We start from the raw sequence: 23,052 nt of genomic DNA, 5'->3' as shown, positions 1-23,052 counted from the left end.
AACCATTGTTTCTGGTAGCTGCAGATTAGACCTGCACAATGTTCCAAAGGAATTTTGAACCATTCTTCCATACAGAACTGCTTCAGCTCAGCCATATTCTTAGGATGTGGTGTGAATGGCTCTCTTGAGGTCATTCCACAGCATCTCTATTGGGTTAAGTCTCGGCTCTGACTGGCCCTCTCCAAAAGGTGAAATTAATTTTAATTTTGTAATCCATTCGGTAGTGGTAGAAGTGTTTAGGGTCATTGTCCTGCTGCATCACCCAGCTTCTACTGAGCTTCAGCTGGTGCACAACTACCTGACATTATCCTGAAGGTACGATATCTTGACAAACTGGGAATTAATTTTTCCTTCAATGATGGCAAGTGGTCCAGGTCGTTTTCTGTTGGAAAAGTGGAGGAGGAAGGCAGAGTGGTTTCAAGTGAATCTGACAGAATTGAACAAACAGGGTTTTTCAGGTACTGCGGCCACCCAAGCTAAATTTCGGCCTGCCGAATCAAATTCAATGCAGTTTATCTTGCATTCTGATTATGCTTCTCTTCAGTCACATACAGCTGTGTTTCATGTGATGTTCGCGCAGCTATCTCTAAAGCATGAAAGTGTACGTGTGTCTAGCATGCTTCGATTGGGCTCCACAGACAGTTTCGCTACTCAACCTGGTTTCTCTCTACCGAGGCACAAACTTAAAAACTTGCGTGACCCATTCAAATTCTTAAGAGTTTTGAGGTTTATTTACCTTAAAGTGCTATGAAGTCATATATATCAAACAGTGAGAAAGCCTGATATTCTAACCAACACTGGAGAGGAAAGCAGCTAAAACAATGTGTCATGCGTCAACAATACTCCCGGACTCAAGATGGCGCCGAGCATGGCTGCTGCGTTGCGAGCTCCGACACAACACTGCAGTTTTTTGTTTGTTTTGTTTACAGTTCTTTGTTATTTGTCTTGGATGTTGTCTGCCTTATTGTATATGACAGACAAATGCTATTAGACATTGGTTCTGCAATTACACACCGAAAACCGCACTTCAAATTCCTCAATGCCGACCAGCTGTTTACAAACGAAGAAACGCAGAAGAAAAAGGGGGAAAAAGAGCCGCCATTCTCATCAGAGTAAGACGTCGCTCAGCCATCGAACCTGTGGGCCGGAGTCCTCCGTGCACCGAGTGAACAGAGCTAAAGACCTCTCAGGTAAAAGCAGAGGTGGAGGTGTATGTTTTATGATCAACAAATCATGGTGTGATCAGAGGAACGTACATTTTATCAAGTCTTTCTTCTCTCCTGATCTGGAATTTCTCATGCTTCTGTGTTGACCATTCTGTCTTCCAAGGGAATTCACAGCGGTCATTATCACAGCTGTGTACATCCCTCCACAAGCCGACACAGACCAGGCACTCAAGGAACTGTATGGGAGTATAAGTGAACAGGAAACCGCGCACCCTGAGGCCGTGTTCATTGTGACCAGGGACTTTAACAAAGCCAATTTAAAAACAATCGCTCCAAAATACCACCAACATATCAGCTTCAACACACAAGGGGACCGGCTTTTGAACCATTGCTATTCTCCTTTCCGGGATGGCAACAAATCCCTCCCCCGCCCACCATTTGGCAAATCAGACCACTCTTCCGTTCTGCTTCTGCCCGCTTACAGGCAGAAACTGAAAAATGGAAACACCCACCCTCAGAATGATCCAGTGCTGGTCGGACCAAGACTGCTACAAGACTGTTTTGATCACCTGGACTGGGAGATGTTCCGGTCCGCCTCTGATGACGACATGGAGGTCTAAGCTGATAGTGTAATGTGTTTCATCAGGAAGTGCATAGAGGACATTGTTTCCGACCAAAAAAATAAGGATCTACCTCAACTAGAAACCATGGGTTAACAGCGATATTCTTGCGGCACTTAATGAACGGAACTCCGCTTTTAAATCCAGGGAGAGCGAAATATATTTTATGCTCGTTTCGAGGGAAATAACATCTCCCTCGAAGGGAGAGAGCACTCGCTGCCGATGCTACAGAGGTTAGTTCACTCTCCGTCTCTGTAGCGGATGTAACCCGATCCTTCTGACGGGTGAACATCTGCAATGCCGCGGGTCCAGACGGCATTCCGGGCCACGTCATCAGAGCATGTGCGAACCAACTGGCTGGTGTTTTTACGGACATTTTCAACCTGTCCCTCTCCTTGTCTGTAGTCCCCACATGCTTTAAAACATCCACCATTGTGCCTGTACCGAAGCAATAAAAAAATCACTTGTTTCAATGACTGGCATCCTGTTGCTCTGACCCCCATCATTAGCAAATGCTTTGAGAGGCTAATCAGAGATTACATCTGCCCTGTGTTGCCCACCTAACTGGACCCATTGTAGTTTGCCTACCGCAACAACCGCTCCACTGATGATGGCATTCCATCTACAATACACACTGCTCTCTCCCACCTGGAAAAAAGGAACACATATGTGAGAATGCTGTTTGTAGACTCTAGGCTCTGGGCTTAAACAGCTCACTGAGCAGCTGGATCCTGGACTTCCTGTCAGGCAGACATCAGGTGGATAGAATGTGCAGCAACATCTCCTCATCACTGACCCTCAACACTGGAGCCCCGCAGGGCTGTTTTCTCAGCCCACTCCTGTATTCCCTGTACAAACATGACTGTGTGGCAACAGCTCCAATGCCATCATTAAGTTTGCTGACGATACGACGGTGGTATGTCTGATCACTGACAGTGATGAAACAGCCTACAGAGAGGAGGTGCACACTCTGACACGCTGGTGTCAGGAGCACAACCTCTCCCTCAAAGTCAGTAAGACCAAGGAACTTGTAGTGGACTTCAGGATGAAAGACAGAGGACACAGCCCCATCACCATTAATGGAGCACCGGTGGAGAGAGCCAGCAGCTTCAAGTTCCTTGGTGTCCACATCACTGAGGAACTTGCATGGTCCGTCCACACTGAGGCCATTGTGAAGAAGGCTCACCAGCACCTCTTCTTCCTCAGATGGCTGAGGAAGTTTGGAATGAAACACCACATCCTCACACGGTTCTACACCAGCGCTGTAGAGAGCATCCTGACTGGCTGCATCACCGCCTGGTACGGCATTAGCACCGCCCACAAACGTAAAGCCCTGCAAAGGGTGGTGCGAACTGCCAGACACATCATCGGAGGTGAGCTTCCCTCCCTCCAGGACATCTATACCAGGCGGTGTGTGAAAAAAGCTTGTAGGATCATCAGAGACTCCAGCCAGCCGAGTCATGGGCTGCTCTTACTGCTACTATCAGGCAGGCGGTATCGCAGCATCAGGACCCACACCAGCCGACTACATAACAGCTTCTTCCCCCAAGCAATCAGACTTTTGAACACTTGATCTCTCACGATCAATATACATCAGCACTGCACTTTATTAATCTTATTATCTCACACTGGACTGTCATAATTATATTCTCCACAATACAACTACTGTATATATATTTTTTATATACTCTTTATTTTTTATTGTATGTGTATTCTATATTGTGTGTATTGTTTACTGTACATTGTATATTATTATTGTGTTGTGTAAATATGTTGTTTATTGTAAATTGGTATATGTCTCGTCACTGTCATGACTGCTATGTTGCTTGGAACTGCAGACAAGACTTTCACACACTGTTGCACTTGTGTACATGGTAGTGTGACAATAAAGTGATTTGATTTGATTTGAACAATTATGTGCTATCTGTCATGGAGATTTTTTTAAACTACACATTTGCACCCTTAATTAAATTCAGTATGAATGATGTTCGATATTAGAAACCAAACCAGCTTTGCTTTCAGGTATTCAAATATTGTCTACAGAGATGACTTAAGCCATTAAGATCCTAATGAATTGTTGTATAATAATGTATAATAATAATTCTCGTCAACAACGTCAGACTGAAATGTGAAATTTAGCATTGTGGAAAGGTTGATTTACCACCTTTTGAATACCACCAATTGTTTTTGTTTTTTTACTCTGACTATGTTAATCAAGTTCCAAATAAAGAGAAAATTATATAAGAGGAAGTAGTTTTCATTTAGAAAGTATTTGATTCAGTGACTGGATTTTCAAAAATAGGCATTACAATATGGTTATTTAATATTTAAACAATTTGTTATAAATTTTTTTGTTAATTATTTTAACTATATCATGATATACTGTGATATAAAATTTGTGATATTGTAATATAAGATTTTGGTCATACCATTTACATCACATGTCATCTCAGATGTGTATGACTTTCTTTCTTCTGTAGAACTCAAACAAAGCAAGTGAATGGTGGTCAGACATTTGAAGCTCCAAAAAGCAGATGAAGGCAACAATAAAATAATCAATTCCAAAATATAACACCTTTTTCACTGCATCATGCCATTGCAATCTCTTGGCACAATGATGATTTCAAACTCGATTAAACTTCTTAGTGCTTGACGCATATGCAGAGCACCAGATATCACTATAGGTCATGTGTAATCGAGCTTGAAATCAAAATCGCTAAGGAGGCCGCTGTCAAGATTTATAGTGAAAAAGGAGTTATATTTTGATCTGTTCTCACCTAAAACTGAGTCGATCGCTTCATATTACATTGATTAACCCACTTGTGTCGTATGGATTACTTTTATGCTGTCTTTATATGCCTTTTTGAGTTGCAAATGCCTGGCCAACATTCACAAATATGTTCTTTTAAAAGTCTTTGTTTGTGTTCTGAAGAAGAAAGAAAGTTATACACATCTGAGTCCAAAACTGTTCGCAACTGATAAGAGAATTGAAATTTTTGGGACCCTTTAAAGATATCTTATTTTAAAGTTTTTGACAGTTTTGGAGATCGAATAGTCTTGACAGATTAGTTGTGTCTTGCTACCCATTTTGGGATGTGAGCAACTAACATAATTTCCATAATCTTGTATCTTTAGAAAACATGACCTACTGTTTTCTTCCTTCAGCTCCCGATTCTGGTGTCCTCGGTGGTCAGCTTGTATTTCTTGGAGTTGACAGACATTTTTAAACCAGTGCGTTCAGGCTACAGCTGCAGTGACCGCAGTCTCAGCATGCCTTACATTGAGCCCACAAAAGAGGTTGTCCCCTTCCTCATGCTCTTTAGTCTGGCTTTCGCAGGGCCAGCAGCAATGGTAAGCACCAGATTTGCACTCACACTTTATTTAGTCTAGAGGACACTCTTACTGAATCATTTAGGCATTGTGTTTGATCTCTGTTAAGAGGGACAAGAATGAATATTGAAATGAATATTAAATAGTTCATTTTTGATTTTGTGCCTCCAATTTCTGTCCTTACCTAAATTTTAAGGGGACGAAAAAATCTTTGCTGTATTTTACAGTAAATTGCTGCTTGTTTAGTGCAAATGCAGAGTGTGAAATTTCTGTGTCACTAAAATAATGTAAACATTTAAAATGTATGTGAAAATGTAAAAATTACCAATTTTCAAACAAGTTTTCATGAACAATTCTTATGTCTGCCATTGTTTGGCTCATGACATTGGTCAATGTTGCTGTGTCAGGCTGGTCAGGATGCTCAAAGAAACAAAGCAAAGTTTTTATAGTACTACAGTTTTTAAACATTTCAGGGAATCTACCTACCAATGTAAATTAGTGTATTTTATAGTGAATTATTTCTAACAAAAGTTTTTCACTTTCACACATTAATTTAAGCCTCTCCGATTAAGCCCTTATTTCACTGTTATTTCTGTTTTTCTTCCTTCTATCATCTCAGGTGTGACACGGGCCCCCTCTGGGTCACTCCATGTCATGAACACGGAGTGTAGGAACCCACACAACAAATAACATTTGCCATTACACGATCGTTAAATGAAAGTGAAAACGGAGCACTTTGCATTCACTAAAAGCCTTGTGTATATTTTCACGGGAGTTTGGCATGAACCTGTGCAGACGGCGTGTGCATTGTACCGCTTTGAGTCTGGTATAGAAACAGTCAATCTTCACACGCTCTTTAGGAGCTGCACTCAGTGCACAGTGAGATGGAGTTCAACTCATTCCCTTGTTTGGACAGTAAATTGTGATTGGAATTTAAAGTGCACAATAATCACGGTTATCTCAAATAACCACGGTATGATAAAATAACCATGATTATTTAAGCAAGGTCAAGGCCTCTCACCTTATCTGAATTGTTAGCATCTATGTTTGTATTCTCTCTCTTTTTTCTCTTTCTTGCTCTTTGACTGTCATGTTCTTTCTCTTTTGCATGTTTTCTTCTCCCCTCACTGCCAGGGCAGTTTTGACTGCCGCCCACCCAGCATGCATTTAAAGCGTGAGCTGGGCGACAGGCACCAAGCCTCTCAGTTCATGTTGTGAGTGCATCGTGGGTGAAAAGACCCTTGGTGAAAAACTCATGAGTTTAATAGATTGGCCACAAATTGCCTTTTACCTTCTGTATACATGTCTATATGTGATGTTTACACAATCACTGCAAAGGCAGCTCAGATAATTGCCAGTGGAAATTTCTCCAAGGCCTAGTTTTCACATTCCTTCTGAATTTCTAATATGCACATTTTTGGATCTTTAAAAATGGATATTGTAGCTGGATGTTAGAAAGTAAGTCACTGGGTCACAGCTGCTGTTATCTTATGTTCAAAATGGCTTCAAATAAATGCATTATTCCAGTGTTGATCTCATATCGTTATCATGAATAAGTACCTGTGTTCATAAGAGAGCGGATTCATTAAATGTTTAATGACATTTGTTTCAACTTCCCAGTACCTCGCTTGGAGGTTTTCATCACATTAGGTGCTCCACCCTACTGGCATAATTAGATTTGCAAGACAGATATTCTCATTTACCTTACTCAAAAAAACACATCTTAAAACAACCTAAGATAGGTTCCTAGTCTAAGCTGGTTTAAGCCAGACTGGCTGGTCTCCCAGTCTGTCCAAGCTGGTCTTCATTTGGTCTAGCTGGTCTGCTGGCCAAGCTACTGCTTAGCTGTTATATCTGGTTGGCCTGCTGGTCTTCAAGCATGACTAGTTAAAAAGTGCCCAAAGCGTGTATACTGAAATCAACCTCATTCAGCCAATTACTAACAAAAGACCACCATCAGACATTTTTGCATCAATTTAAGCATAAACGCATTTCCATCTAGTGCAACTGATAGCATGTTGGGCGAGTAAACTCCAAGACATGGTTTCTGATCCTGTGAAAACCAGGAAGTAATTGTGTTAAATTACGAGTTCAATTTCGTAGGTTGAATTTTCACTTTAAAATTCTATTTTTACTGCACTGATGGTCAAGTTTAGGTTTGGGGATTGGGATAGGAGTAGGGCTGGGCAGTATATTGACTTTTTAATTTCGATATATTTTCAAACGAGATACAGGATGAGACAATACAGTTTATATCGATATAGTTTGACGTTGTGTTAAATAACCCATTTCTTGCAAACCTGACCCCACTCGCTCACAAGTTATCCTGCAACATGGAGGGAGACACAGCTCCGGTTCACGCTGCCAAAGAAGACCTGGTTAGTAAAAATGGTTCAATTATTTGGAAATGGTTCGGATTTAAATGATCAGATGAGCACCAAAACCATGTCATCTGTAGAGAATGCCATAAACAGGTTGCACCCAAAAGTGGAAGCACTTTAAGTCTCTTCCACCATTTACAACAGCACCATGAACTGCAGTATGAAGAGTGTGTTAAACTTTGCGGTGCTGCTGCAACCCTGGCCGTGAAGCCTTTGCAACATGAAAAGTCTTCTGCCCTGAAACAAAGTGCGTTGCAAGCTTCATTTACCATCTCACATGTGGCTTTGGCTTACAACTAAACATTTAGCCCACTTTGTATAAAATACCAAGATATATATTGTGTATCGCCATTCAGCCAAAAATAGCGGGATATGATTTTTGGTCCATATCACCCAGCCTTTGTTAGGAGGTAGAGTTAACTAAATATGCATTCCTGTTTACTGTATTACTTAATTTACAACTAAAAATACAACTAGCTTGTGGCGCCACCCTGGGGACATTTCACCCTGAAACTTCCAGCTTTGCCCACTGTGGGAAAGTGTTCGAAATTTCAGTAAGCACAAACCCACTTCAGCAGCAAAACTTTCAAACTACTTTTTGCTGGATTCACAGTGTAATCATTCTGGACCAGCTGATAAAAAACAGCAAACAGACCAGGCTTGTCTAAGACCAGCAAACAATCATAGGGAATGTAAGCTCTATCGCTAATGCTTTTCCATAGGTTTATGCTGGGCATTATGAATTTGTTAACTTTGCCACTGTTAATGCATGGAGACTTCTATTTTGATCTGCAGTGAAGCTTGGGGAGAAATGGCCACTTCAGCCCAAAGAGTCATAGTTTTGTCTTTGGACTCACATCTAATGATTCAACTGCTTCAAATACCATGGGATGTTTCACCTAAATCACTCAAATGTGTGTTGGGCTTAAGTATGGTCATTATAGCTGAGTCTGTGCTAGAGGGCAACATGTGAATGTGTGTCCTGCTGGTAGCTCCAGCTGTTGTGGTAGCACCTGCTACAATAGAGTACTGCACTTGACTGAAGGTGGATGGCAAGCTTGATCTCAGGGGGTGGGGGGGTATGATCGCATGCTTCTCTCTTTCACTCTCTATTTTTCTTCCTGTCATCATTTGCAGCAGATGCACCCTTGCAGAAGGATTTACATATACATCTATGGGGTTCTGCTTCCATTTACATGGTATTAACAGTTGATTCATTGCCATAATGGAGGCATGCACCCCCAAATTTAGAGCTTTGGATGAAATCAAATCATATGGCTATGAATGAATGGCTGGATGGGACAGATTACTTTAATTACAGTAATGGGCTTAACGTGTCTGTGACCACTGGAGGCTATTAGAAATAACAGGGTGCTTTATGTTTGGGTAAACACAGATGACCATCTTCCCACAGATTATGATTGGGGAAGGGATCCTGTACTGCTGTCTGGCCAGAAGAAATCTTGCCATCAAAACAGAGGCTAACATAAATGCTGCTGGCTGCAATTTCAACTCTTACATCCGACGTGCTGTGAGGTTTGTGGGTGGGTGTATATTTTTCTGCCATCTGTAACTCTATAAAGAAAATAGTTGATTCACCTATTATTGGCATTACGACTAATATGGCAATGAATTGATATTCCTCAAAATTTATGCTTAGGGGTTTTTTCTTCTAAGTCCTTAACCCTATGTGTAAACTTCTGCAATTTATTCTGTCTGAAAAGCTTGTCAGACTGACTTTATTCAAACGTTGTTTGGTAGATCATTTCAGTCTTGGATGCTCTGTCTATATATGTTTTTTGTAAGCATAAGTTTAAGACATATTTGGTATATTGAAATTATATTTTTTGAGATTAAATGTTAAAAATCTCCCACTGGTGTACATTGACAGATAATACAGCATTCAAAATGTAAACACAATGTTGACAGAGGTCGACTAATAGTGGATTTTGCAGATACAATAACTCTTGTGTTGGAAAAGGCAGGAAAACCTGTTTCAAATCAGATTTGTTGCACAACGTGGGACTCCTAAACAAGGCCAAAACACACCAGGGACTTTATTTTGAAATGATGACAACATGTACAAGACCTGCCCCCCTTTAGCTATAATTTTCATTTTTCTTCACAGTAAATTTTTTAGGTGTTTATTTATCTTTTGATTTTACTTGGTGGAGAATAATTTTTCATCATTCTCCACGCCTCCCCTGACAACATCCGGTGCCTCCCAGTTTAAAAGCTGTGGCACTAGATGAAGGGTTTTATATATATATATATATATATATATATATATATATATATATATATATATATATATATATATATATAAATAAACTTTAACATTATTCTTTTCTGCAGTTCAAGCTATTTCTGTCAAGAAATGCAAATCTATTTTTGTCTGTTTCATCTGTTTTTAGTAGTTTAAACTTCCATCTTGTATATGAAATCTAATATTATTAATGACAACTCCATATATTTTGTCTCACACTTATGAAACCTACTTACTACTTATGAAATGTACTGAGTGCAATTGCTTTGAATTACTGTGCGTGTGTGTGTGTGTGTGTGTGTGTTTGTGTGTGTGTGGTTATCAGGGGTTCATGTGTTTGGCCTATGCATCACAGCACTCATCACGGATATTATCCAGCTGTCCACAGGATACTACGCCCCCTACTTCCTCACTGTTTGCAAGCCCAACTACACCAGCCTAAACATGTCATGTGATGAGAACTCCTTCATTGTGGATGACATCTGCTCTGGGCCTGATAAAATGGCCATCAACGCTGGCAGGTGAAATAGCATTATCTGTATCATACTGTAGTTCTTGAACCCTAATGCGTAGTCACATATAATAAAGGTCTAAATTTGGACCAGTGTGGGGAAGTATGTGATTAGTCATGATGATGATTGCAAAGTATTCAAAAAATGTTAATCAAAAAGTTTTTCAGACATCAAATTACAGTTCACTTGATCAGAGTTCAAATTGTCAACCATGTTGAAAAAAAAACATACATGTAGATGGTCAACAGCATATGTTGTGTTTTGGATGCTGGTGTTCCTGCCAGGCTTCTTCACTAACTTAACCAGCAAGACTTCCTTGGTCTGTCAGCTTCACTAGAAAGGCCATGCTGGTCCAGATTGATCTCACAGTGAAATCAGTTGAATTTTCTTTCTTGCTGAAATTTGAAAGTTATGCAGCAAGTTGTTTTTAGCCATGCAGGCTGTACTGAGGAATGCATATTTTATAAACTGTTAAACTGTATCCCCAGCCCAAACCTAAACATCAGTGGAGATAAAATGTAATGCTAGTAGGAAAAATGCAACCTCACTTATCACTGATTATGCGAACGCAGTTACTTCCTAGTTTCAGTGTGGGATCTGAACCCTGGTCTCCCAACACTCAGGGCCGGTCAACTCATTAGGCAACACAGACGAGAGCCTAGTGCGTCATCGCTTTGGGGTGCCGATCTACCAAGCCAATTTTAGCATGTGTCCAAACTGTGTAGAACAAAATGCGCCCTGTTCATTGCGATAGTTTGCTGTGGCACTCCCCACGGAATATATAGACTGTGTACTAAATGCCTTACTACCAAACTACTTTTACTGTTTCTGTGATTGGCAAAAACAGTGAGAGAAGTATGGATAGGATGCCTTTGGGAACATGGTCATAGACTCAAGAGCGTGGGGCTCGTGCAACGGAGCAATTAATGAAATAATCACTCTTTTGAGTCTCTTCTTCTTCATAAAATTGTCTAACTTGCAGGCTGAATCGTTTGAAGTGCTTTGTCATGCAGTAAAACAGTAACGGTATGCTTTAGAGGACAGAAGACAAAAACAATGCTGAATGAAGTGGATATTTACTTACATTTCACTGAAACAAAACCTGCAGCTGTTACGATTGAGGACGGAGTCAGACAAGGGATGAGGATCCAAATGCAGGGTTTATTTGACATGAATGGAAACGAACATGTATGAACAAACAAAACTACCGCGATGGGCAAAAAAAAAAATGCTCACAGTGACATGCGTGGGCTCTGGCTCGCTCACCGTGACATGCGTGGGCTCTGGCTCGCTCACAGTGACATGCGTGGGCTCTGGCTCGCTCACCGTGACATGCGTGGGCTCTGGCTCGCTCACCGTGACATGCGTGGGCTCTGGCTCGCTCACAGTGACATGCGTGGGCTCTGGCTCGCTCACAGTGACATGCGTGGGCTCTGGCTCGCTCACCGTGACATGCGTGGGCTCTGGCTCGCTCACCGTGACATGCGTGGGCTCTGGCTCGCTCACAGTGACATGCGTGGGCTCTGGCTCGCTCACCGTGACATGCGTGGGCTCTGGCTCGCTCACAGTGACATGCGTGGACCGGGAGGCGGAAGCCCGTCTTCTCTCCCTCCTCCGGGCAGACGAGTTGAGCGCTGGCGCTAGGGCGGGCGAAGTTGAGCACACCGGCTTGGGAACAGAGGAGGCTGGGCACACCGGCTCTGGAGCGGACCAAGCTGGCAGCGTGGAGGTGTCGATACCCGTGGAGAGCACACCCGGGATCGAGAGGGGAGGTTCGTCAGCTTTTTGTGCCCTGGCGTACCAGGTGAATTTTGATGAGGTGGCTCTGAAAGACATTTTTCAATGTGGACTGAATGAGCCAACCTCATCATTCATGCCAGGTGGTCGCTGCGCTCTCAACCTGGCTCAGTTTATTGACCTCGCCCTACTGTACGCTGGTTCCTCGTTTACTGTGTGGGAGGCAGAAACTGAACCAGCGTTCCATACCACGGCCCCCGTCTTGAAGACTACCACGGCCCCCGTCTTGAAGCCTACCACGGCCCCCGTCCCGAAACCTGACATGGCCCCAGTCCCAAAGCCTGTCACGGCCCTCGTCCCGAAGCCTGTCACGGCCCCAGTCCCGAAGCCTGTCACGGCCCCAGTCCCGAAGCCTGACACGGCCCTAGCCCCGAAGCCTGACACGGCCCCAGTCCCGAGGCCTGTCACGGCCCCAGTCCCGAAGCCTGTCACTGCCCCAGTCTTGAAGCCTGGCACGGCCAGCGAGTCAACGGCCATGCCTGCCACGGCCAGAGAGTCAGCGGCCATGCCCGCCACGGCCAACGAGCCAGCGCCCATGCCCGCCACGGCCAACGAGCCAGCGCCCATGCCCGCCACGGTCGGCGAGCCAGCGCCTGTAGCCTCGACCGTCCCCATGGCCACGTCCCCTGTTGGCCGAGGACGCAAGAGAAGGAAGAGGGCCCCTTCTCCCCAGTCTCGTCTTGTGCTCAAGACCGCAGAGGTTCCCTCAGAGTCTTCCATGGCTCTGCCGGGTTCTGCTCCGCCCCCAGAGTCTTCCACGGCTCTGCGGGTTCTGCTCCGCCCCAGAGTCTTCCACGGCTCTGCCGGGTTCTGCTCCGCCCCCAGAGTCTTCCACGTCTCTGCCGGGTTCTGCTCCGCCCCCAGGGTCTTCCACGGCTCTGCCGGGTTCTGCTCCGCCCCCAGAGTCTTCCACGGCTCTTCCGGGTTCTGCTCCGCCCCCAGAGTCTTCCACGGCTCTGCCAGCCTCTGCTCCGCTCTCAGAGTCTTCCATGGCTCTGCCGGGTTCTGCTTCGCCCCCAGAGTCTTCCACGGCTCTGCCGGGTTCTGCTCCGCCCCCAGGATCTTCCATGGCTCTGCCGGGTTCTGCTCCGCCCCCAGAGTCTTCCACGGCTCTGCCAGGTTCTGATCCGCCCCCAGAGTCTTCCACGGCTCTGCTGGGTTCTGCTCCACCCCCAGAGTCTTCCACGGCTCTGCCAGCCTCTGCTCCACTCTCAGAGTCTTCCACGGCTCTGCCAGCCTCTGCTCGCCCCTCAGAGCCCTCGCGGCCTCCGCCTCTCGAGTCTCCCAAGGCTCCTCCTCCCAAGCCTCCCAGGGCTCCTCTCAAGCCTCCCAGGGCTCTTCCTCTCGAGCCTCCTAAGGCTCCTCCTCTCGAGCCTCCCAGAGCTCTACCTCCCAACCCCCCAGGGTTCTGCCTTTCAAGTCTCTCGAGCCTCCCAGAGCGCCGCCTCTCAGGGCTTCTCCTCCCGAGTCTTTCAAGGCTCCTCCTCCCAAGCCTCCCAGGGCTCCTCTTCTCGAGCCTTCCAAGGCTCCTCCTCCCAAGCCTCCCAGGGCTCCTCCTCCCAAGCCTCCCAGGGCTCCTCCTCTCGAGCCTCTCAGGGCTTCTCCTCTCGAGTCTTTCAGGGCTCCCCCTCCCAAGCCTCTCAGGGCTTCTCCTCTCGAGTCTTTCATGGCTCCACCCCTCAAGCCTCTCACGGCTTCGCCTCTCGAGTCTCTCAGGGCTCCTCCCCCTCTCAAGCCTCTCAGGGCTTCCTCTCTCGAGTCTCTCAGGGCTCCTCCTCCCCTCAAGCCTCTCAGGGCTTCCCCTCTCGAGTCTTTCAGGGCTCCTCCTCCCCTCGAGCCTCTCAGGGCTCCGTCCCTCGAGTCTTTCATGGCTCCACCCCTCAAGCCTCTCATGGCTTCGCCTCTCGAGTCTTTCAGGGCTCCACCCCCTTCCAAGCCTCTCAGGGCTTCGTCTCTTGAGTCTTCCAGGGCTCCTCCTCCTCCCGAGCCTCTCGGGGCTCCGTCTCTCAAGTCTTTTATGGCTCCTCCTCCTCCCGCTAGTCTCGTCTAGTTTTGATCACCTCTTGAACTCCTCTTGATTACCTCCTTAGCTTGCCAGCTCCTTGTTCCCCTAGTACCCCTGTCTACTCCCTTTGTTAGTTTACCCGCCTCTCGATCCTGTTTACCCCGGCTTTGACCCTCGCTCCCCTCGACTACTCTCCTGGATTTGCCCCCTTTACTCTCTTTGATTCCCCGGCTTTTGACCCTACGCTTCCCTCGACAACTCTTCACTGGATTTGCCCATTTGTACTTTTGCCTGCTTTTATTGTTAACAATAAAAGCAGTTTTTGACTTACATTGTGACTGTCTCATCTTGTGTGTGTGTGTCCGGGTTACACAAGGAGACTATGGAACAAAACAAGGGACAAAAGTGAAAACTATGGAATTACAAAAGTGACAGAACATGACAAACAAAGGGCAACGGATAAACTAGACAAGGTAACCGTTACAGCAGCATCATTCAATCATTTGCCAGTGATGAAGAAGAGGTCATGTGCGAGTGCTGTGAGCAATTGTCTATTGCAGGTGAAGACATTTTCTAAATAAAAGAGTATCAAAATAAAAACATTACATGAATATTTAAACCAAAAATTACCAAGCCAATACCATGTTTATTGGACATGTTCCTTGGAGTATCCTACCATAAATACCATCAAATATTATAAAAAAAAATACCAAGGTATTACCATATTGTACCATCACTGTACCATGATACTGCCACAGCAGGCTTTGAGAAGGTTTGATTGAGGGTCTTGCCTAGGGAGCCAAATGGGGTAAAACCGGCACTGAACAAACTTCTGTCTTTCTGACCGTATTGTGGCCAATCATAGTGTACTGGAACTCTCAAAAATATCATGCTGACTTCCTGTGTGATTATGTTGGCTAGAATTTTTGCTGGTAAATATAATTGCTATGCTGTTTCACCAGCTAGATTAGCTCTAAACCAGCATAAACTGGCCTGGACCAGCATGGAAATTTAAGCTGGTCTTTTCAGCAGAGGTGGTTTTAATTTAGTAGCTTTTCAAGATTTCTCCTCGTTTTAAAGCTCACCCTAAAACTTAAACATCAGTGATGCACTAAAAGGTTTAATTTGATCACTATATTAGTATATAATCTGTTGTCTGCTGTAAACAGTTTGCAGAAATGTGAAGGCAGCAGAATCAATGTGGCACTGTCCTTTGGCTCATGAAAACCCACACAGAGTTCAGTCTTGGTGCTGTACTCACAATCCTGGTTCCCATTCCAGCACACCCACACCATTTGCGCAGCTCAACTTTTCAATCTTTCACTCATTTCATAAATTCTCAAAAGCCCCAATATAGCCATTTTATGCAGAAATGTTGTATAATGTAAAAAAGTATATGTAAAGAGGATCGTTGTGGTGCAGACATGAAGGTACCTGAAGGTATACAGCTCTTTGATGTACATTGAAATGTGGGCAAGGAATATTGGTTTTGTCAACCATCAACATTTATAACAGACATTTTTGTCAGGATGTCAACTAGTCAATTTATAAGGTCAACTAGTTTATCTAGATGGTTTTGTTTTATAATGTATTTTGATATATGATGGTGCTTTAATTAGCATTCTGAAAGCAAGACAGTTTGCATGGCCAAACCCTTTAACGAAATGTTGCATCCTTAAATTCATCACTTTAAAGCACTGCTAAAGCCATACTTGTACAGAGGGATTTTTTTGCCTAGGAGTGTTGCATTTTTATTTTACTTCTATATATTAACTATACAGGACTGCCTAGTCGATTGTGAAAAATATGTAGTTTTGCACCTTGTCCTGATCCAGTTTGGCACACTATTTCAAATGTCACCAGTATCGTAACACTATAGCTGCAGTCTTCTGACTTGGCACTTAACCTCAAATATGTTCAGTGTGAAAAATATCTAATGATCTGACTGGGCTGCCTGTCTCTCATTGCAGGAAGTCCTTCCCATCTCAGCATGCCACTCTGGCTGCCTTTGCGGCTGTGTACATCTCCGTAAGTAATCCACTTGACCCATGGTACAGTTCACTACTGTCTTTTCCTCTACTAAACATTCACTGAAACTTTAGTCAAAAAGTTGGTCTCCTTTGTTGTGAGCGTGAAAGTGCTTCTCTTTCACAGATGTACTTCAATGCCACCCTGACTGACTCCTCTAAGCTCCTGAAGCCGCTTCTGGTTTTCACCTTCATCATCTGTGGCATTATCTGTGGCTTGACTCGCATCATTCAGTTCAAAAACCATGCCGTGGATGTTTACTGTGGCTTTCTCATCGGAGGGAGCATAGCCGTCTACCTGGTGAGTCTTGCGGTCATAGAAGCTTTCAAAGCCACTGCAAGGCTGATAAATCCTTTCATTATACCGTGACTCTGTCAACGCTAACTCTAGAAAAGAATAATGAAAAATTATTGAGGAGCAATAAGACAAAGCGGTTTTAATGGTGTTATAAATAGCTTACTCATGCAAATCCCTTGTGGCTTCAGTTCTGCTCTGCACCCACACACATATTCCTCCCACTGTTTCTTTCGTTTTCTCTCAATCTCTCTCCTTCCTCTCTGCTCAATCTGCTCTGAGGGCTATGTACACCATGTGATTTCTAACACTGACAACAATGCCAGAACTCCTTTTGGAGAAATGAACACAGTTAAGGTAATTCAGTACATCAAGTCCTTGTTTTATTGTTTGCATAATGTATGTTAACCTGACCAAGGGATTACCTATGTAATGCTATTTTACTTGCTGAGTGTGAAGTGCCACAATTTGTGTACAGTATCTCAACAAATAAAATAAAATAAAATCACTTTATTGTCACACTACCATGTACACAGTGCAACAGTAGGTGAAAGTCTTCTGTGCAGTGTCGAGCAACATAGCAGTCATGACACTGAGACATATACCAATTTACAATAAACAACATATTTACACAACACAATTTACATATCAAATGTACACATACTTACACAACACAATAATAATATACAATATACAGTAAACAATACACACAATATAGAATACACATACAATAAAAATAATAAATAAAGAGTATATAAAAAATATATATACAGTAGTTGTATTGTGGAGAATATAATTATGACAGTCCAGTGTGAGATAATAAGATTAATAAAGTGCAGTGCTGATGTATATTGATCGTGAGAGATCAAGTGTTCAAAAGTCTGATTGCTTGGGGGAAGAAGCTGTCATGTAGTCGGCTGGTGCGGGTCCTGATGCTACAATACCTCCTGCCTGATGGTAGCAGTAAGAGCAGCCCATGACTCGGGTGGCTGGAGTCTCTGATGATCCTACAATCTTTTTTCACACACCGCCTGGTATAGATGTCCTGGAGGGAGGGAAGCTCACCTCCGATGATGTGTCAGTTTGTACCACCCTTTGCAGGGCTTTGCGGGTTGTTGGCGGTGCTACTGCAGTAATCCCCTGGTCAGGTTAACATGCTATTTGTGCATTAATATGAGGACACTTCTTAATACGTTCATGATATTGGGATCTGTTGTTTCATATTGGAATAGAATAGAATAGAATACAGGGTTCCCGTGGGCATGGATAAACTGAAAATATATTTTTAAAATAGGGATTTCCAGGGCTGGAAAAATCATGGATCCTGGGTAAATCTTAAAAAATCATGAACATTTTGTGAATTAAAAAGTGGATAAATGTATTCAGGTTAATACATTTTATTGGCGGTAGTCCAAGTTACTGGTAATTAATTTGTCAAAAAGTGCTAGAGAACAGAATAGAATAGTTTGGGAAGGTGTTGTAGGTACAGTTTTCCATGTGACATAAGACATACACGAGGCAGTGTGTGAATGTACGAATGTGCAGTATGTAATACTGTGTGCAGTGTACAATACAATAAAATATACATAAACAATATCCACTCCACAAAACAAAATGTGCAATATACAAATTAATGTCCAATAGAGCGCAATAGTCTGGTTCCGGAAGTCAAAATCCTATTAAGTGTTTTCATATGGGCAATTATTATTATCAATAATGTATAAACTGGTAAAGACAGACCCACCTTGAGCTCCAAGATTGATAATCAATGGTATATGCTTCTGTTGAAGCCATTAGTTGCCATTATTTAAACCTTTTCACAAATTGTGTTTAATCTTAATCCTAAACCCCTTCTACACCGAAAAAAGCAATAGAACCCATTATAATCAAAGATGCTGTCTACACTGGAAGCATCTGTTGTGGCGCACTGCATCGTGCTGAGAGTAAGCGGTCGTCCCGTTCCTTTTTGCGCTGCATGCACCCACGCTACTACTGCCAACAACTCTCTGAAACTTCAGAAATATTTTTATATTTTCATTTTAAATAATTCCATTATAATCAATAACTTTACATCAAGATTTTAGACTTTTTAAAATTATTCTAAATTGAATTACGTCATTTGCAATACTATTCATCACTGCTTCCTGGGATTGTAGTTCATTCCCTCATTAAAGACATTAAGGATATAGTCTTGTACAGGGGCGTGTCTAGGGGAGGCTGGGGGAGGCAGTGCCTCCCCTGAGAATTTGAGAAATAATCTGTCCATCTGATGATAAATTACAATTTATAAGTGGATTGTTTTGTGCATAGTTTTCCATCGCTAGCAGATGAGTGAGGTCTGACACAACAAAAATCAGCGCGAGCTCAGCGTACGCGCTCAGAAAAAGTGCATTATGTCAGAACAGAACGCCAATGAAATGTTTACCTGGCAGAGCTTTAAAGCACGAGCAAACAATGAACTTTTGTGATTGCGAATAAGTGCAGTGTCCTGTGAGTGTAACTCTACCGCTGCATTAACATATGATGTGAATGTACGTCGAGTTTTCGGGGACTGATCGAGGCGCCAGAACTGCAGCTGATAGAATGTGCGGCGATGAGAAAGCAGTGTGCAGTGCACTGTATACAGTGCACGAGCAGCGCGAGATGCTTTCACATATGCTGCGTTACTTTGTAGGCTAACTGATCCGCGGCTGTACTGTACCAGAAACACATAGGCATACTCACTATTTTTTTTATTTCAAATCCAGAAGTTATCAGCAACTTTTATAAAAAAAAAAAATAAATAAATAAAAAAAAAGGTTTTGTCAGCATTGCGATTCTCTTTGTACACATATACACTCTTTAATAGACGTATTCACGTTAAAACCCAATTTAATCAACGTATTCAATGCATTACTTCTATACAGATGTATATATTAATTTGCTCGAGCAATTAAGTGGAAAAATATTTAACCATGTATTTAGATTAAAATCGCAAACATTTTAAATTAAATCTTAAAATTGACAAAAACAGCAGACTCATACCTTTTCTTTTGAATTTAAATTTTAATACAATAAATCTTGCATTTCACAAAGAACTTGTTTTTCCACCTCCACGAATGAGACTAGAGTCGTTCATTATCCCACCTTGTTGAGGTAAATTTTAGTTTTCCTTGCTTTACCCTGGTCTTAAAGTAAATATGAGACTGTGAAAAATAGTAGTATTTAATTAATTAATTAAGTCTATTTTGACTATAGATCTCAAAACTCCTCCAGTAGCCCCTTAAATAAAAAAACGAACAGTCCTAACTAGAACGTTCATTAAAAATAATGTAGCCTATTGCTATTGCTATAGTTCTTTTTCTACCTTGAGCCGCATTCTTACCCCTCTCCGAAGATCAATGCTGCATTCAAGGAAGAGAGATTTGGTCATTTTGGCACACGAAAAGAAAATCACAAAAGGTCTGGACATGAATCAGTTTGTTTCTGAATTTGCCAAGACTAGCCGCAGACTGGTCCTGTAGATAGGATACACTGGATGTACTACAATAGTTCACAAAAAGGGTAAAATAATAATAAAAATAAAAAAAATAAAAAAATACATAAAAAAAAGTTATGTTGCCTCTGCTAATCATATCATAATTTCAATTCTAATAGTTTCACAAAAATAGCTTTTATTTCAACTCTCTAGGTCTCCTGACCCCCTGTAGCCTAATATCTTATGTTTTCTTTTATATAGGCCTACTGTTTACATTTACATTTATTCATTTAGCAGACACTTTTATCCAAAGCCACTTACAACCAGAGAATAACATTAAAATACTGTTCTCATACCGTTCAAATGAGCATATCAAATTTTTTTACCTGGGGCCGCATTCACAAAGAATCTTATAAGAGGCTACAAGTAGCTTTATAACTTTAGACTCCTAATGTGTTTTACTAAGAGTAATTCACGAAGCATTTTAGCCCTAAAAGTAGCACCTAAGTCTGGAACAGCTTAGAAGAAGAAACAAATTAATTTACCTCTTGTCTATACAAATGTGACTTCAGATTCATTTAAAAAACTCTCTCGTCTCGGTTGCCTACTCGTGTAGCACGTCTTCTCACAAGCAAACACCTGTCACTCATCACCAGACAATCACTGTGATCTGATATATGAATCTGTCAATAATAATAATAAATAATAATAATATCATCAACATATTATTAATGTTGACCTGGTTTAACTAACTTTTATGTGATAGCCCTATAGTCTAATATGGGCCCTGTGCCTATCTCTGGGTTCCTGGCTTAGAAAAAGATATGCACTAAAACAGATTGTGTGTAGTATAGCTTAATTTTGCGCTGATTTTTTCAATTGTTTATGTTGCCCCCCCAAACAAGCCAAATGCCCCCCCAAACATGATATCCTGGTAACCCTTCTGGTCTTGTACCTTTGTCTTTTGTCTGATTTTCTAATACTTTTTGCTTTAAATCAAAGTTTGTAATGTTGTGATTCTCCTCTGAGCTTTTTAATGACGTACTTTATGGAATGCCTACATTACAAATCAATAGGAAAAATACTTCCAGAACCTTCCAGGCTCAAAAAGTTGGTGGCCACTGCTGTGCTCTAAACACAATACTATACAGTACATAAACTGGTGCATAAATTACAGTACATTTATCTGTACAGTACAGATAAAGGAGATTTCAGTACAGTAGTAAAATGCTGCTTTATTCTTCAGGGTCTGTATGCAGTCAGAAACTTTAAACCTAGTGAAGACAAATCTTTGAAGACAAATCAACTCCAACATCAGCATCAGCATCACCGACAACCACAACCTCCACCACAGCCCCAGCCAGTGGTGCCTCCACCTACTATGCGGGAGCCGCTGAGACCGCTTCCCAACCTGAACACAGATCAACTGCGCTTACTACCTCTTAAGAGCCTGAGCATGCGGGAACGTCCCACCTCGGCACGCTCGGAGAGTATCCTGCTACGTGGGCCCTCCCGAGAGAGCAGTTCCATGTCGAGCTTAAAGAGGTCAAGCACAGAGGTGGAGTTCATTATGCCACCCAGCCCACTCTGCCAAGAGAGCTTCGTGACATTCAGCAACACCCTGCCTCGTGTACACTCAACTGGAGTTGAAGAACATGTGCCTCGCCGCCACGCTGCCATTCATGCCTCCATGGACTCCACACGTTCCAAACAGCTGCTCTCACAATGGAAGATCAAGAACGAGAACCGTAAGATGTCACTGCAAGTGATGGAGGCTGAGGCTCGCCAGTCTCCCCAATGCAACATGGAGTTCCGCTGCAGCTCTGAACCTTCTGCTATGGGCTTGGATGGTGAGTTCCGTGGTGGACCCCCTGGGCAGTACATAAAGCTTGCTGCTAGCACTGTCCCACTAGCCAATCATAATAACACTGGTGGCCTGGCAGGTGGAGCCAGGGTATCTATTCAGTCACGGCCAGGCTCCTCCCAACTGGTTCATATCCCTGAGGAGACACAAGAGAATGTGAGCTCCTTACCACAGGAGGAAGGTGGGGAGGTGAATGATGGTGGGGGAGGGGGCGGGACTGCGCACTCTAAATGGCTGAAGGTGGCTGAGAAGAGCACAGTCTGCAGGACTAACAGCCAACCACGGATCATGCAGGTCATTGCTATGTCCAAGCAGCAGGGTATGCTGCACAGTAGTCCTAAAAGTGAGGGCAGTACTGTGAGCTGTACTGGCTCCGTCCGCTACAAAGCCCTAATGGATCAGGAACTCAGTACAGGCATTGTAAGAGTGGAGGCCCACCCTGAGAACAAGCCTGTTGTGAAACCACCATCTACAGATGGCAGTGGATCCTGGAGGTGGAAACCACAGGAGCGCGACAGCATTCGGCAGTCCCTCGAGCTTAGCGACCTAAACCGGGACTCTGAGAGCTGTGAGTCGTTGAAAGATGGCTACGGCTCCATAGATGGCAACCGGAGTCTTCCTGACATAAGCAACCCCCATCATCCCCATTTTCACCATCACCACCACCAACCGAGTATCACCACCATCCGAGTCACACCAGTAGAAGGGGGCAGTGAAGCCACCTCTGAAACTCTCTCTACCACCTCCAGTCGAGACTCCACCCTACGTAGGAAAGGCAATATCATCTTGCTGTCCGACAGAGGGCCTAGTCCAGAGAACACCAGGAACCTGCCTCACTTTTTCAAACCTTCCCCGACACCTCCCCCCATTTTGACTTACAAAGAGTAAGAAAAACTTCTTGCCAACCATTCCCAAGAGTTGCCTTGTTCTCTGAACTCTGAGGCTTCATTGGGGGACCGAGTAAACCAGTCATTCTGGATATCTCCATTCCCTGACCAGTAAACAAACCTGCTCTCTCCAGAACATGTTAGGCAACATTGTGCATTTTAAATCTACTTTGTGTAGGTCTCTTGTTACTAAAACATTTAATAAGCACAAAATATGAAATCTGAGGCTGTTTTTAAAAGGTAATTGTGTGATTTACCTATTTTGTTTTAAACAGCTTTTGGATAAGCTTTGTTATTCTCAGATCCCTGTTATCTGTTGTCTCATGGCAATGTTGTTGCTTTTAAAAACATACCATAAATTTGTAAAATTATACACTGGCGCCCAAAAGTTTGGAATAATGTGCAGATTTTGTTCACCAAAATGGCATTCAACTGATCACAATGT

The 23,052-nt window shown here is 43.1% G+C and overlaps 1 protein-coding gene across 1 annotated transcript in view; it reads left to right on the top strand.

Annotated features, from left to right (window-relative positions):
* The window catches only part of LOC127644675 (phospholipid phosphatase-related protein type 4-like), a 34,432-nt gene extending 11,824 nt beyond the window's left edge, over window positions 1–22,608 (top strand). Inside the window, exons 2-7 of the mRNA XM_052127985.1 lie at window positions 4,952–5,137; window positions 8,912–9,041; window positions 10,089–10,284; window positions 16,048–16,105; window positions 16,232–16,405; window positions 21,103–22,608. Coding sequence (XP_051983945.1) covers window positions 4,952–5,137; window positions 8,912–9,041; window positions 10,089–10,284; window positions 16,048–16,105; window positions 16,232–16,405; window positions 21,103–22,608 — 2,250 coding nt within the window. The remainder of the gene's footprint in view (window positions 1–4,951; window positions 5,138–8,911; window positions 9,042–10,088; window positions 10,285–16,047; window positions 16,106–16,231; window positions 16,406–21,102) is intronic.
* The last annotated feature ends 444 nt before the right edge of the window (window positions 22,609–23,052 follow it).

This window comes from Xyrauchen texanus, chromosome 6 (assembly GCF_025860055.1).
Source record: "Xyrauchen texanus isolate HMW12.3.18 chromosome 6, RBS_HiC_50CHRs, whole genome shotgun sequence".
In the NCBI taxonomy this organism is placed as follows: Eukaryota; Metazoa; Chordata; class Actinopteri; order Cypriniformes; family Catostomidae; genus Xyrauchen; species Xyrauchen texanus.
This window is presented reverse-complemented; position numbering and strand designations above follow the sequence as displayed.